This window comes from Sprattus sprattus (genome assembly GCF_963457725.1).
Source record: "Sprattus sprattus genome assembly, chromosome: 19".
Classification (NCBI taxonomy): domain Eukaryota; kingdom Metazoa; phylum Chordata; class Actinopteri; order Clupeiformes; family Clupeidae; genus Sprattus; species Sprattus sprattus.
Window position 1 is genome coordinate 10,744,820 of NC_137917.1, and position 15,000 is coordinate 10,759,819.

The 15,000-nt window shown below is 48.3% G+C and overlaps 1 protein-coding gene across 1 annotated transcript in view; it reads left to right on the plus strand.

The window, feature by feature from the left end:
* Positions 1-15,000, plus strand: part of vps13b (vacuolar protein sorting 13 homolog B) — a 338,610-nt gene that overhangs the window by 189,372 nt on the left and 134,238 nt on the right. Inside the window, 3 exon segments of the mRNA XM_080857284.1 lie at positions 3,099-3,240; positions 4,274-4,733; positions 6,964-7,075. Coding sequence (XP_080713410.1) covers positions 3,099-3,240; positions 4,274-4,733; positions 6,964-7,075 — 714 coding nt within the window.

Sequence of the window (15,000 nt, forward strand, 5' to 3'; positions counted from 1 at the left end):
GCCACCTGGGCTTCTGCGTCTAGACTTTCTGTAAGCTCATGTAATAGCAGTCCTGGAGGAAAGCGGGAAACTGTTAGCTCTGCCCTCAGTCAGACTCCTGACTTCCAGTCAGCCTCTCTCTCCGCAGTGAGGTCAGCCTGTGTCAGCCCCATGGAGCACACTGTGGAGGCTGGGAGGGCGGAGATGTCCCCCCGCCAAGTCCACTGTCACTGCCTGACTGTGCTGGTTGGTCACACAGTGAGAGGACGCAGCTGGCATGACAAATCGCCCTGGAGTGGCATCAGCGCCAGCATGGACTGGCAGACAAGCTCACAGAGGGTTCGCTCAGACACCCTGTCCCGACCCAAATTGACTCCACCCAACCCAACTCAGGCTGACAGTACATTATGTTACATTACATTACTTTACATTACATTACATGACGAACATTACATGACAGAACATTACACCCAGCTGTCTGCCAGCATGTAGCTCTCACGCCAATAGCACGCGCACACACACACACACACACAAACACACACACACACACACAAACATCGGCACTCACGCACATGTGCATGTGTAGCCAAGCTGGAAAGTGTGTGTGTAGAAATAAGTAAATAAATAAATAGATAAATACAGCACTGATTGCATGGGGGGTGAAAGCGGGGTTATATAGTGGGTGGTTGGCTGCGAGCGTGACCGCACGGTGAAGACCTCACTGGCAGCCGCTCAGCTCTGTGGATTCCTCAGTAAACGCTCCGACACGCAGAAGAGGAGGGCGGGGGGGGGGGGGGCGACGGGTGACAGGAGAGAGGGGCTCACCCAAAACTGGAGCTGATGTCTCCCAGCTGCTCAGCACAGCCCAGACTGACAGCTGCAGAGCTGGAAGGTGAGGTGAGTTCCCAGTCACCCGGGGGTTCTTACTCAGTCGTGCTTAAGCAACAAGAGGATGTTGAGACACACTCTGCTGTCTCTGGTTCTGTTCATGCAATGCAAGTTGCGCTGGATTGTACACCACCAAAGGTGCAGTGTGAGATTTAAAGCAGGGCTCCATATAGGCCATGCCCAAGTCCTTTAACACATACCAGTGTACAGGAATTCTCCCCCAGGAATTCAGCCTCAACCAGTAACAGGGTTTTTATGACACAAATTGCCTAGCCTGGTGCTCTTCAGGAAATGTGACAAGTTAACGACCCCCATCAACACACTCCAAACAGTTCCAGAAAAATTGCAGACAGCACCTTGCCTTCTCCATCCCTCCCTCTCTCTCTCCCTATAGCATGTCTCCCTATCTTATCCCTCTCCCTTTTCTCTATCTCCCTCTCTCCCTGTAACATCTCTCTTTTGCTCTCTCCATACCTCTCCCTCTCCCTACCTCCTTCATACTCCCTTCCTCCAAATAGCATCTCTCTCTTTTGCTTTTTCTCCATTCCTCTCCATCTCCCTCTCTCTACCTCCCTATAACATCTCTCTTTTCCTCTCCCTCCTTCCCTCTTCCTCCCTGGTGGAGTATTAATCCGCCTCTCTGGTGAGGATGCGTATGGGAATGAGAGGAGTGGAGCAGAGGTTTACCACATAGCCCACAGGGAGCTGTGGTTCCTGATGGCCCCTATTTGTGGGTTCCTGCTGAGACGGGTTCACTCGGGGCCTCCCCGTACACAGGTACTAGGAGGAGGGCCCTGAAACGACACATTAACCTTGTGAGGCCAATACGCATCCCGTCACCCCCCCCCCCCCTAAATAAATGAAGATGTCAGAAAGCTCGTAGATCACATTTAAAGGCCTTGTTACTAGCCAAGAATGGATTCTGTGGTGGAGCACAGCTCAAGGGTAAGTGCCTGTGAAAAAAAGTGTGTTCTGCTCTCCCCATCCTCGTTCAGCAGCTTTCAAGCTGATTTTATTCACCTGGGTGGATTCCTAATAAAATGCCATTTTAATTGCTAAAGTGTTTTCAGGTATATTATACACTATGGGATATGTCCAGTGGAGCCCTATGGTCATTAAGCTTTTTCAACCCAGACTAAATTAACTCATCACTCTCTCCATCTCCTCACTGGTCACTTTTGACCTTTTTTGTGGACTAATTCACCCTGCTTTTGGACAAATGTGTTGATGTAGTGTGTGGTTAAAAGAGTCTTAATGACCTGGGTTCAGAAAGCTTGCACTCAAAGGCAGGCTACTGTGTATGGTGTCTGTTGAAGGGCATGTGCACATCTACGGTTGGCAACCTTCTGTCTTCCAGGCCGGGTGAGGGCTGGCATACCGGCCATTTTGAAGGCGTCATTCTACAATGCAAGGAGAAGGCAGTGGTGAGAGCTTCCTCTCAGAGTGTCCAAGAACGTTCCAGACAATTCCGCTGCTAACCTTACCTGTTCTCTGCTCAGGCTGGAGAGATAGGAAGGAGACCCACAGTCTCTCTGCATAATCAAGTGTTTGATTGGGTTGTTTTTAAATTCCTTATTTTTGTGTCATTTAATACGCTCGGAAGGGTTAAACATGTGTATGTGTTTGATTGTGCTGTGGTTCCAACCCATCTCTCCAGTGCCTGTCATTGATCAAGATGCCCTCTGAAATCCGTTTAGGAGCGTTTGTGTGATCTGTGGTTTAGGGCTTCTCCCGTGGCTCTCTGTGATCTGTGTGGTGGGAGTGAGTGATGCAGTGGCCTTATGCTTGTTCTGCCTGCTGAAAAGCCAATGGTGCTCTCTGGAGGATTGATCTAAGATCTCTGAGAATGATCTGGTTCTGATCTATATGATCTTGTGATGCAGTCCAGATCAGGGCCAGATGCATTTGAGGACTAGTTGCCGTCTGAGAATTAAAGAATCCTCATTTTTCGGGTAAGAACAACATAAGGCCACATCATCCCACCAATCCTGCCTCCGTTAAAGCCGCACCAATTACATGCCTAATTCTGCTGTTTTGTTTAATTCTGTATTTCTCGTCCAAAATGACAAAAATTCAAATCAATTAGCACTACCTTATGATTCCAATCTGATTGGCCAATGTCTTTCTGTCTCTCTCTTTCTGTCTGTCTCTCTCTCTTTGTGTTGTTGTGTTGCTGCTCTTCCTGTTGTGTGCTGTCCCCCCTTCCCCTGCCGCTCTCTGCCGCGCTTCAGCCCAGAGGAGGGGCCCAGTGGCGGGGGCCGCTGCGGTGGGGTGGTCCTTTCTTGCACTGACAAGCTGAACAGACGCACTGTGCTGGTCCGCCCCGTCAGCAAGCAGGACCCTTTCAACCACTTCTCTGGTTTTTTCCCTCCCGTAAGAGACAAACATTAAAAAAAAAAAAATCAACTCTGCTTCTTTGCTACGAGCAACCCAGCTAAAGAGCTTCCATTAACTTTGGCCACCTCCAAGCTTACCGCCCCCCCCCATCCCCACTCCTCCTCCCCCGTGTTCGACTTAAGTGCTTCAAGAGGGGGTCCGTCAAAGACGGAGTAGCCTAAGAGGGAGCCAATGGCACGTAAGGCCCTCCAAGAAGTAATCACGGTCTTTCTTGACTGGATGTTTTCTGTTAACCTGCGCTCCAACGTAGCAGAATTTGGCTCAGTGTACGATGCAGATGTTAAAATGAAAATTGCACACAAAAATGAAGGTGTTGCAGGAAAGGCGGTAGAGTCTGGCAAGCGTGTTAGGCTTTTTAATTTCAAATACCTTAGCCACAGCGGCCAAACATTCCGGCACCCTGTGTGGTCGTCACACATGACAAGTGAAATTGTCCTGAACCCGCCACACTACGCTATCTTTTCATATGGCCCTCAAAGTTCATGAAAGCTCTTGCAGAATAATCTACTCATGTTCAAGGCTATTTTTTCTCTCTTGGTCCTCCTATTATGCTCTCTGTTCAGACTCAGTAGATTTAAACATGCTACCTGCTTTTAGTAGTCCAGGAAATCAGCTCAAGCTATGCCTACTTAACCTGTGCTGTCATTAAAATTTAGAGGACACCTGATGTCTTTAAATTATTTCATTAAAGTCACACCTGCATGTGTATACATATCGCACAGTATAACACACAATATGTATTGTAAATGTAACATACCACAAACAATTGTATAGTTACTGTAATACTGTTATAGCACCCTAGGATACTCAGGTGTCCTCTAAGATTATTTAAATATAAACTTAGTGGTTATACCATGTACAATCAACCTTTAATGAAAAGAACCATTGTTAGCTTAACAGCTTAATCTTGGCTAACTCAATTACAGTAATCTAGCTATGACAGTACATTACCTCAGCAGCAGGCCATGATTGAATAACAGACGTGTTCCTCCTGTGCCTTCCCGACCAGACGGCCGCTAAAGCTCTGGAGGTGTCCCACCAGCAGCATGGCTTCCTGTCCGTCACTTACACGCAGGCTGTGACGCGCAACGTGCGCCACAAGCTGACAGCACGGCAGGAGCGCGGGGGCCCGCGGGGGGGCCTGTTGATGGGCGGCATGGGGGGGTTCCAGGGGGAGGGCCAGCTGGCGGGGGTATCGTCGGGGGCGATGATGGACGGCTCACCGCAGCACTTGCACGAGATCCTGCTGACAGCGCAGCCCTTCGACCTGGTGCTGTCCTGCCCCCTGCTGGCTGCAGTCGCTGGGGTGTTCCGCGTGGCGCCAGGGCCGTCGTCACGGCGACGGGCTCTGAGGGAACGAGGAAGGCAGGCGGGCCAACCCATGCGTACCCATGCTCTCACCTCCAGCAGCCTGCCACTCATCTACATCAACACCAGTGTCATCCGCATCTTCTGCCCCACAGACACAGGTATGGTTACATACAGAAACATAGAATTTACATACACACCCCGGTATTCATGTTCAAGGTGGGCATTTTGGTAAATGTTTACAGTTGAAATCCTGGAGGTTAAATGCAGGTAATCGTGCATTACGTGACATTATTAAAAACTGATCAGTCAGTAGGCATCAGTGATGCGCGGGCTGATCCAGAAGGAGCAGAGAGTTAAACAAAATGTTTCGAATTTTGTATATATTATGAAATATGTTTTTATTATATATATATATATATTCTATTCTATTATTATTTTATTATATATTAAATTTATATTATATCTTTTCTGAATTCATGAGACTGTTAAGTGTTAATGCTGTATTCCAAGAAGGCTTAGCTAACGTGTGACAGAGGGCATTTTGTTTTACAGCCTAAAGAATGCACGAATCAATCAGTGTGGACACATGCGTCCAATTTCCGATTTCAGTCCGATTTAAATTGGATATTGGACACATGTGACTCCCCAGAACTAGATTCATTGTGTCCAGCTTGAGTCCGACTGGACTCCGATGTAAACCCCTGGACACACGATTCGATTCCGCTGGGAATTGGACTGGGCGCGCATGTGTCTCTCGTAACTAGATTGAAATTGGACAACAACAACTTTTGCACGTGCTTGAGATCGTGCCCACAGACATATACATGCATCATATATGTCTATGATATGATAATCGCTGCTAGACGCTCAGTTCTTGTGCTCCCTCTCATTCACGTTGAAATACTGAAAGCGAAACTGAAACTTATAAACTGCAACGCAACTGTTTGGGACAGAATGCGCTAATTCAGTGAACAAATATTTTCATATTACTTTTTCACCAGTTGTTAGTCATGTAATCCTTTCATATCGATGTGAATCAATCAATACTAATACAAATTTAACTGTGGTGTGTTTTTGTTTCATTTCACAACGTATTTACTGTATAATCAACGGTAGCAGATGTAAACATTCCGCATTTGATTTGAACTGACACGGCCAAGAACTAGTTGTGTCACTGCCATGTGCTTAGAGATAGAGCAGTTAACCCCCCATGGAGACCCCATGGAGAGAATTGAATGGGATCGAAGTGCTGCCATCATGTGCCCGCACTGAGTGTAACCAAGTCTGGACTTTGTGGAAAAAACTTTGGGTAGTGGATCGAGCATAATTTTGCATTGTTTAATTTTAGCTGTTGGAGTTGCAGTCGAGTTGAAATTATGCTTTGGGTAACTTGGGGTCGCTCAGGAGTGTATGCCTGCGCATCACCGTAGGCAGGCATACAGTTATTCTTGGCATATATCAGTTGTACTGGTTATTTAAAGACTTTTCAGTAAGATCCTATTAAACCATTAGGGATTCATTTACCTTAAAATGGTTGACCATTTAAACATGCCTACCCCTAATATACGTATACATATACACATCAGGGTGGCCATACGTCCGGCTTTCGGTCACACCGTCCAGTTTTCCAGCCCTCTGGCCATTTTCTGACATCGGCCCTATAAATACATGCACGAGTGACTGCTACTCATTTCAGTTCACAAATTTGTTACTTAAAGCAGCAATTATGAGTACCATGCGTTTACGCTCTGTCGCACGAACATGATGTCTCTCTCTCTCTCTCTCTCTCTCTCTCTCTCTGTTTCGCAAGTCATTTCAATTCAAATAAGCTTTATTGCCATGACAAAACTAGCTTTGTAGGCTATTGCCAAAGCATTTTTCATCATACAAAGAGTTGAATTGGTATACATATATAAAGGAAAACAAAAACAGAACCGAACATTAAATGTCCAACAGATGTATGAGTTTGTGAGGTTGTGCTTGTGTGTGTGCTTTCTCTCTCTGTCTCTCTCTATACACGCACACACACACACACACACACACACACACTCATGGTGTGTACGTGTAGAGGCACACACATACACACAAAGTGAATCCACGGCGCTATCATATAGCTCATAGTAGCCATTTTGTGTCATGTCCTTTTTGGCCTTTTTTGACAAAAGTGTCCTCCTTTTCAGGGTAATGACAGTGGTCACTCGGATACACATACAGTGCATATCAATCTACCTATAAATCTCTATCTACATATTTATTTCTATATGTCTATATATCTCTATCTGTGTATATAGTATATGTATGTGTGTGTGTGTGTGTGTGTGTGTGTGTGTCTGTCTTTCATTATTATAAGATTTTACAAGTCATTTCTGTGTGTGTGTATTTGCACAGACTCTCCTCAGAAGAAGGAGGACACTCTGGTGCTGAAGATTGGCTCTGTGAGCATGGCCCCTCAGGCAGATAACCCTCTCACCCGTACCGTGCTGCGCAAGGACATCTACCAGTGAGTCTCTCTCTATCTCTGTTCTTCTCCATCCCTCCATCCCTCTCTTTCTGTTAACTATCTCTCCCTTTCTTTTTCCATCCCTAATCTTTATTTATATCTCTTATGTTTTTCTCCATCCCTCGATCACTCTGCCCCCCCCTCTCTTTCTCTTTGAGTCTTTGCCACTCTTTCTCTCTTTCCCTCTCCTTTTTCATCTCTGCATATTTACTTCTCCTTTTCTCTCTTTCCTCTCCCTTCCCGTCTTTATCTGTGTTTCCTCCTTCCTTCCTTCCTTCCCCCACCCCATCCGTTCTGCTCCTCTCCCCTGATCTCCATGTTTGAACAGGCCCATTGATAGATCCCACACAAGCCCCACTTTATTTATGGTCTACTTACGTCTCCTTAAAGCTAGCCGGCTGACCACAGTCCATTTAGACGCGTCACTCACAATTTGCCAGTGGCAGAGGGAGGAGACACTGGTAGCGGTGGAGAGAGGGAAGAAGAAGAAGAAGAAGAAGAAGAGGACAGGGAGGAAGGAGGAGGAGGGAGTCGGGATCCAGAATTCTCCACTTTTGATTTGGAGTCTGCCTCAACAACCCCCTCCCTGCCTACCAGTGGCTTATGGATCAAAGGGGGAACTGAAGGGGTGGGGGGGGACTTCTGAAGGAAAGTATTTTGTGTGCGGGGGGTGGGCACTGCGTCATAGCTGCCAGTCAGAGGCCTGGGCTGGCACACACGTGTTGGCGGGTATGGGGGTGATGCGGGGCAGATGAAAGGCGGCCCATGAGGTGCCCGTCTGCTGCAGCTGGGCCTGGAATGGGAGTTGAGGTCTCGTGGGTGTGTGTATTACAAAAACTGTAAATGAGCAGTTTGAGTGTGTGGGTGCGCGAGGGTATTCATGTTCATATCTATGTATGGATGTGCGTGCGTGTGTCAGTGTGTGTCTGTGAATGTTAAACCCAGCTGTCTATCAGCACCACAGGACCTTGCCGTGTGCCGTGTGTGTTGACCCATTCAGGGAGGGCTCTGTGTCCCTGCCCCTGTGTGAAGGCTGCAGTTCCTCTCCTGCGCTTCTCTGCTGACAGCTAGTGGCAGCACCAGTGGGCAAAAAGGCTCCACACATACACGCACACACGCACGCGCGCGATGTATCAAGCATGACTCGGCAACTAGTGTAAACATTCATGCCTATTTAAGAACACTCCAGGACTGATGCGTGTGTGTGTGTGTGTGTGTGTCTATGTGTGTGTGAGGTTTTTTTATATTTACGCATTTCCATGTGGAAACGGTCTCGCCGAGCCCTAATGCCAGCTCACGCTTGGGCCGATTAAAGGTTCTGAACGTGCTAATTAAAGCTGGTGTTTAGCGTTTTATGATGATTATGTTGGCGCAGTAAAGGCGCACTGAAGCGCTGCCTGAGCTCTTTGGGGCCCTGAAGGAGGCAGGGCAGCAGCTCCTCTATCCTCACATGCTCCCTGCTTCCTGCTGACACCAGCACCACACTGATCCTGGATCTGCCGAGCGACTGGGGATTCAACCCAGGTCCGGCCCAGATCGGCACCAAGTCAGCGTATGATCAACTTATTGCAGGATGCTGATTGGACAAAAACTGCAGCTCGTGCCCTTCTCAGTCACGGTGGAGAGCTGCGCAGTGTGACAGAGACTGCCAGGTCTGTATGTCTGGGTCTCTCTCCATCACTCACTTTCTGAGGACGCCAGTAGATCCCAGTAGATTGCGGTTCGGCCCCAGGGCTGCCGTCTGGGTCCAGGGCGGCTGAGCGGGTGCTTCCCGGCAGTCCAACCCAGGCGGGGTGGGACGGATGAGACGGGAGAGACAGGAAGGCCTCACACATGGCCGCCAAATTAACCCCCCGCTTCCGCATCCAAGCGCAGCTGCAGCCGCCGCGAGGAGCTCGCTTCTCTACCCCCCTCGTCACCTCCCTGCCGGCAATGTGCAGTTTCAGGCCGCAGGCAGGAGTAATTGGCATCCGATAGATCACAAGTGCTGGCAGCTCAAGGGCCCTGCCCAGACCAGCCACCAAAACAGAAGCCCCGAAACCTCCCGCCTCCCCCTGCCGGCTCCGACCCGGCAATTACCCACAGCCGAATCAAAGCCTTGAGCCACCGCGGGATATATGCAGTAAGCAGCCATCAGCGGGACCCGCCACAAAAACACTCTCTCTCTCTCTCTCTGTTTCTCTCTCTCTCTCTCTCTCTCTCTCTTTTTCTCTATCGCTCTCTCTCTCTCTCCGTCTCTCTCTGCTCCTTCCTGCGCCGTGTTTTTAGTCATCCTCTAGGGCTCTGTCACCAGCGGAACCCCCATGGCTTGCCGGTAGCCACCCTCCGCTGCAGTGTTTATGCTGGGCCTAATTACATCCTCTGTCATAACTGAGTGACTGATTTTGAGTGCTGGTAGTGTCTATGTGAAATGATTGCTTCACTGTGTTGCCAGAACTTTTTTCTTTCTTTCTGCCGAGTCGTTTGACAAAGAGAAGAAACTAGTTTCTCCTCATGTTCAGAGGATAAAGGTGGAATACAAGTGCTTTAAACATCCTGTCCAAGAATGAGAGTAGTGGCAGTATGTATATATATATTTATATATATGTATGTGTGTGTGTGTGTGTGTGTGTGTATGTGTGTGTGTGTGTGTGTGTGTGTGTGTGTGTGTGTGTGTCTGTGTGTGTTGTTCCGCTTCCTGAATGATCCGTAACTTCCGCTATACTCTGGATAATATCAGCTGCACACATGTAGGTTTAATATAGATCATAACCTCACGCTACAAAGGGCATGCGAGATCGCCGCATGCATTTGGAAATAATTAGCACTTTTTAACCTGATCACAGTATGAAACCGTGTTAGTTAGTTCCTCGAACACTGGGAGTCCCAAGAGGGCTGGGCAGCATGAATCATGATACACACACACACACACAACAACTTTGCCTCCGCTTCACTATGGCCACCGTAAATTTACACAGCTGAAATCATTTTCCCTGACTGAAAAAAGTGAGATTTTTCCCAAATACATGAGTGCCGACTCAGGGAATGTCCAGTCTGCCTTCACTCCCCCTGCTTTCTTGTGGTTTGAGCTCTCTGTAAAATCTCACAGATCTCTCTCTGTCTTGCGCTCCCTCTCTCCCTCTGCTCTTTCTTCTCGGGCCCGCCGTTTTTCCGTTGCTCATGGAACACTTAATTGAAAGCTTCTTGTAGGCTGAGAAGCAGTGGCGGAGGCAGTGTGGCCCACTCTGAGGAATGCCTGTGAATTGCGTTGTCGTTCTGAGGGCGACTTTGTGGTTCTGACGAAAGCCATGTAGAAGACAGTGTTTTCACACGCGAATCAACCAGAGAAGCCAAGCTGCCCATCTGATGTTGAGTGTGTGTGTGTGTGTGTGTGTGTGTGTGTGTGTGTGTGTGTGTGTGTGTGTGTGTGTGTGTGTGTGTGTGTGTGTGTGGCAAAAATATTATAGAGTAAACATACTGAACTGGAAAGAACATCAGTGATGGTATATTGTCACTGAAAATAAGTGATCCAAAGGTCATGAGCTGTTTCTCAGGCTGCTTGGAGATGGGCTGTGTTACAGGCCGTAGTGTGACACATATTATGGTATGTTTTGTGGATAAAACAGCAGCTCTTTTTCAAGTCTGCACACAATGGCTCTTGATGATGTAGAGCAGAGCTAACCCAGAACACTGTGATCTGTCTGGCTGTTTTACCCGCTCACTCACTTTCTCTCTTCTTCTTTTCTCCCTTTCCTCTTTCTCTTTCTCCATTTCTCTCTCTCTCTTGTTCTCACAATCTGCCCCCCTCTGTCAGGTCTGCCCCCATCCTCCTCCTTACACATAAATATCTACCCCACACCCTTAGCTCGTTCCAAATCAATTTTGAAATTTGGTTACTAGGAATCATCCGTGTGTAATGGCTACCATCACTTCCAGTCATTAGCGTCACCTACTGAACCCCATGTCTAAGGGGGAGGTTGTGTGTGGGACTTCCTAAATGAGAGCAGACAGCGAGTAGGTGTCCAGGCTCTACCGCAGGGTTAGTCAGTCAGGAGAATTCAGCTTGTGGGGAGCGAGCTCTCTTTATTTCGGATACAGCCAACACAAGCATGCTGGAGGAATTTACTAGAAGCATCACAGACCGAAGGAGGGATAGAAAGAAAGACAGACAGACGGAGACGATGTATTGTTTTGTTGTTGGTCTGGACATACAGAAGGAATGATGGAGAGGGAGGAGTGGTGTTGGTTTTAGTTGCTGTTTGTCTCTGGTGATGTCCAACGGCTGCTACCGGGAGCCCACGTGACTGGACTGACCACAGAGAGAACACACACACACACACACACACACACACACACACACACACACACACTCACACTCACACTCATCAGACATTACTCACTGTGTTAGAGGCTGAGAAACTCAGCCGGGCAGGGCTGTCCTACCACTTTTCCATCTCCTAATGGCTTTGGCAATTTGGCCTGGGCGTTGATGACAGACTGGCCCTGCACTTGTGAATCAGTGAGTGAGTGTATGTGTTTGTGTAAGTGTGCGTGTGTTTTGTGTTTTTGTCATGTTTCTGGGAAGTTGCAGATGAATTATGTTTTTTTTTTTCTTGGGCCTTCATGCTGATAGGTCTTCTCTCACACCCTGACCTGTTTTTGTTTCTCTTCCACCCTCTACAGTTTCTCCCCATTTTCTAGATTTCTCCTTTCTCTGGTACTATTTTTACTTCTTGTTTCTCTCTGCTCCTGGTGTCCTTGGTTTGAAAACAAGCGGCACAGGCCATGAATTACGGCACGGCGTTAACTGAACGGCTCGTTGCACCAGCACTCTATTCTCATCCTTCCCACTGGCCCCCCCACATCCCCACCCGCGCTGCCAAACGGCCCATTTCCATCCATGTTTACGGCAGCTGGCAGGGTGCTGCTGCTGCGTGGGAGGCCAGCCGCAGAGGGCCTTCCCTGGGCCACACAGCCTCCACCCAGCCTCCATCCACCCCCCTTGTTTACTGGCCCGTTGGATCTGGTTAACCAGACCCTCAGCATACACCTCTGGCCCCGGCCACAGGGGTGTGTGTCTGTCTGTCTGCACTTGTTAAGGGGGCACACCTCACCTGACTTCAATACTCTGCAGGTCTGAGCTCCTCCTGCGTTGTGTGTGTGTGTGTTTGAATCCAGTTGGGATGGTGTCATCTTAGGCCACAATAGACCCAGGGAATTCCTGCCAGTTTCTCTCTCTCTCTCCCCCTCTCCCTCTCTCTCTTTCTCTCTCCCCCCTCCATCTCTCCCTCTCTCTCTCTCTCCCTTGAGAATCAGGATGTGTGTTCTGGTGCATTTCTGTGTGTTCTTTCACACCATTGCATCAGTGTGTAATTAAGGAGGGAGGACAGGTTTCTCATGGTAGCCGCCAGTTTGTTATCGCCAACTAATTAGACGTGACGTGAGGCAGATTTTGTGAGAAAAGCGTCTGACGGTCTGACATGATTTAGACTTTGCGTATTTTGGTGAGAAAAGTGACCAGTGGGCTCACATGATTTAGACTCTGCGTGTTTTATTTTAAAACAGAGGCGTTGCTCACTGTGTTACTAAGCTGGCTGAGGAGCTAAGAATAGATGTGACATTTCTTGAGAAAATATTCACTTTCTGCAGTGTCTCTTTTTCTTGGGTGAAGGGGCTCTTAATTGGATGTTCATGGGGGTTTGTGGAAGTACGAGCACCAGATGCAGCTCTCATGTAACCTGAACAACTAGCAGTCACTTAAGCCAGTGGCAATGTGGAGGTAAAATGGCTGATTATCCAAAGCCTTTCACAGCTCATTTGCACACGCTGTCAGCATTCCAGGTCACAAAGTTCCAGTGGCTCAAGCATTCAAGCCTTTATTTTAATTTCTTTCTTTTTGTTTTTTTGTTGTCTTTCTCAGACCTCCCCCTGTTGTTCTTTGTTCTCTTTTTTCACAAATTTTTCTCTTCTGATTTCTTTTATTTCTTCTAACTCTCTCCTCTCCCCCCCTTTCCTCCTCCTTCCTCATCGCTCTGCCTTACAGTCAGAGAGAGTCATGAGAGTGAAGTGAGGGATCATGGGAATGCCGGGGTCAGCCTGAGCAAACAGACTCGCTGTCAGTCAGCATATGAAACACCTGGTGACGGCTGAGCGGGGTTACACCAGCCACGACACCTGGGATGAATGCAACATCAGATTGGTTTAAACATCAGAGCCCTCACTCCTGCAGACGTAAATCAAACCTGCGCTTATTAAAGCCCCCCCAACGGCCCCCTTTCAGCCCTGTGACCATTTACACAGACACACACACACACATAGAAAATCCGGCAGGGTTTTCCCCCGGCCTGATCCCGACTAATGGGATATGGAATGTGTCGGGATGGGTTCTTGTGTCGGAGTGCTTGGAGATGACATGCCATAATAGGAATGGGAGGCCTGAGGAAAGGTCTTGACTGATATTACTCCCACCTCAAGCGGAGGGGGAGCGTTCTCTCTCCCACAGAGGGGCTTTGGGAACACAGGCATAAATCCCCTTGTTTTAAAGGTCAGGGGTTGGGGTTCATTGGAGCTTCCTCCCCCTGGCCTGGCCTGGCCTGAGTGGACCGTACCCCCAGGTGCTGTGCGTGCCGCGGGTGGAGTGTGCTGCGTTACATGCTCCCCAATTTCCTGGGGAAGTGGGAGGAGAAATGTCACGTCCAGTGTCATTACCTCTGAGGCTGAACTTCCTGGTCACACATACGTACCCTGCAAGGGCTAGGGGAAAGACGCATCGGCGCATCGTGATGCTAACATGAACGATTCTGATTTGATGTAAGAATATGAAACAATCGATTTTTAAAACAACGTAATCTACTTTAAAATAACCCTTTCAAACCATTCAATGGTGCTGTCATCACATCAGTGAATGAACAGACAACTTTTATACAGCTCTGCTACTTCTGCCGGGTAAACTTCTTTGAAATAGGAGACGCATTCCTGATCATGTCCATGTTCCTCTTCACGTCTGTGTTCCTGTCCATGTTCGTGTTCCTGTCCGTGTTCCTGTCCGTGTTCCTGTCCGTGTTCCTGTTCATATCCGTGTTCCTGCTCCTGCTCCTGTTTTTGTTTGTGTTCCTGCTCAAGTTCATGTTCATGTTCCTGTTCTTGTCGAGGAGTCCATTGGGGAGCCTGATGTTCTTGTGAGGTTCTCTGGTATTCGCAGCTCTGGGCAAGTCTCCTGGGGGCAGCGCTAGCTCTGGCGCTAGCCCTGCTCTGTGTTTTCCGTTAGCAGGAGTGGGGCCCAGGCTGCGTCTGTGTTGTGGGCTCGCGCTGACTTCTGTGTACTGCTTGTGGTTCATTCCATAAATATCTGTGGGCCATCTGAAGTTATTCTCAGGGTTTTATCCTCTGTGAGAATTTCTACCGCAACACTTGTATTCCTCTGCCTGCACTTAAGGGTTTAGTGGGATTAGAAGCTGAAACCAGACTAGCCCTACCATGCATTTATGGTCATTTCATGTACATAAATCTCCCTGTAGCATGCTCTTTCAGAAGAAAAAGGGAGCAGAACAGAGGAGAGGAGAAAGGAGGGGAGGGAGCGAGTGAGATTGCACAAGGAGGATTGTAGAAAATCAAACAGGGAAACCACAAGCGCTCTTTACCCCCCTCTCTCATTCTCTCTTTCTCTTCCTGTCGCCCTCCATCTCCTCTCCAGAGTCATCATTCTAGGAAATCCACCTCGCTGCCGTTCAGACGTCCTAATCAGATCATGCAGCACAGGCAGACAAATGAAGAGCTCATTGTGGCAGTTATTGTGGGGGCAGGGACATGGGGGATGTGGGATCTTTCTCTCTTTCTTCCTTTCTCTCTCTCTTCCATTCTTTCTCTCTCTCTGTCTCTCTCTCTCTCTCTCTCTCTCTCTATTGCTATCCCTTTCTTTATGTCCCACCATCTCTCCAGCCATTTCT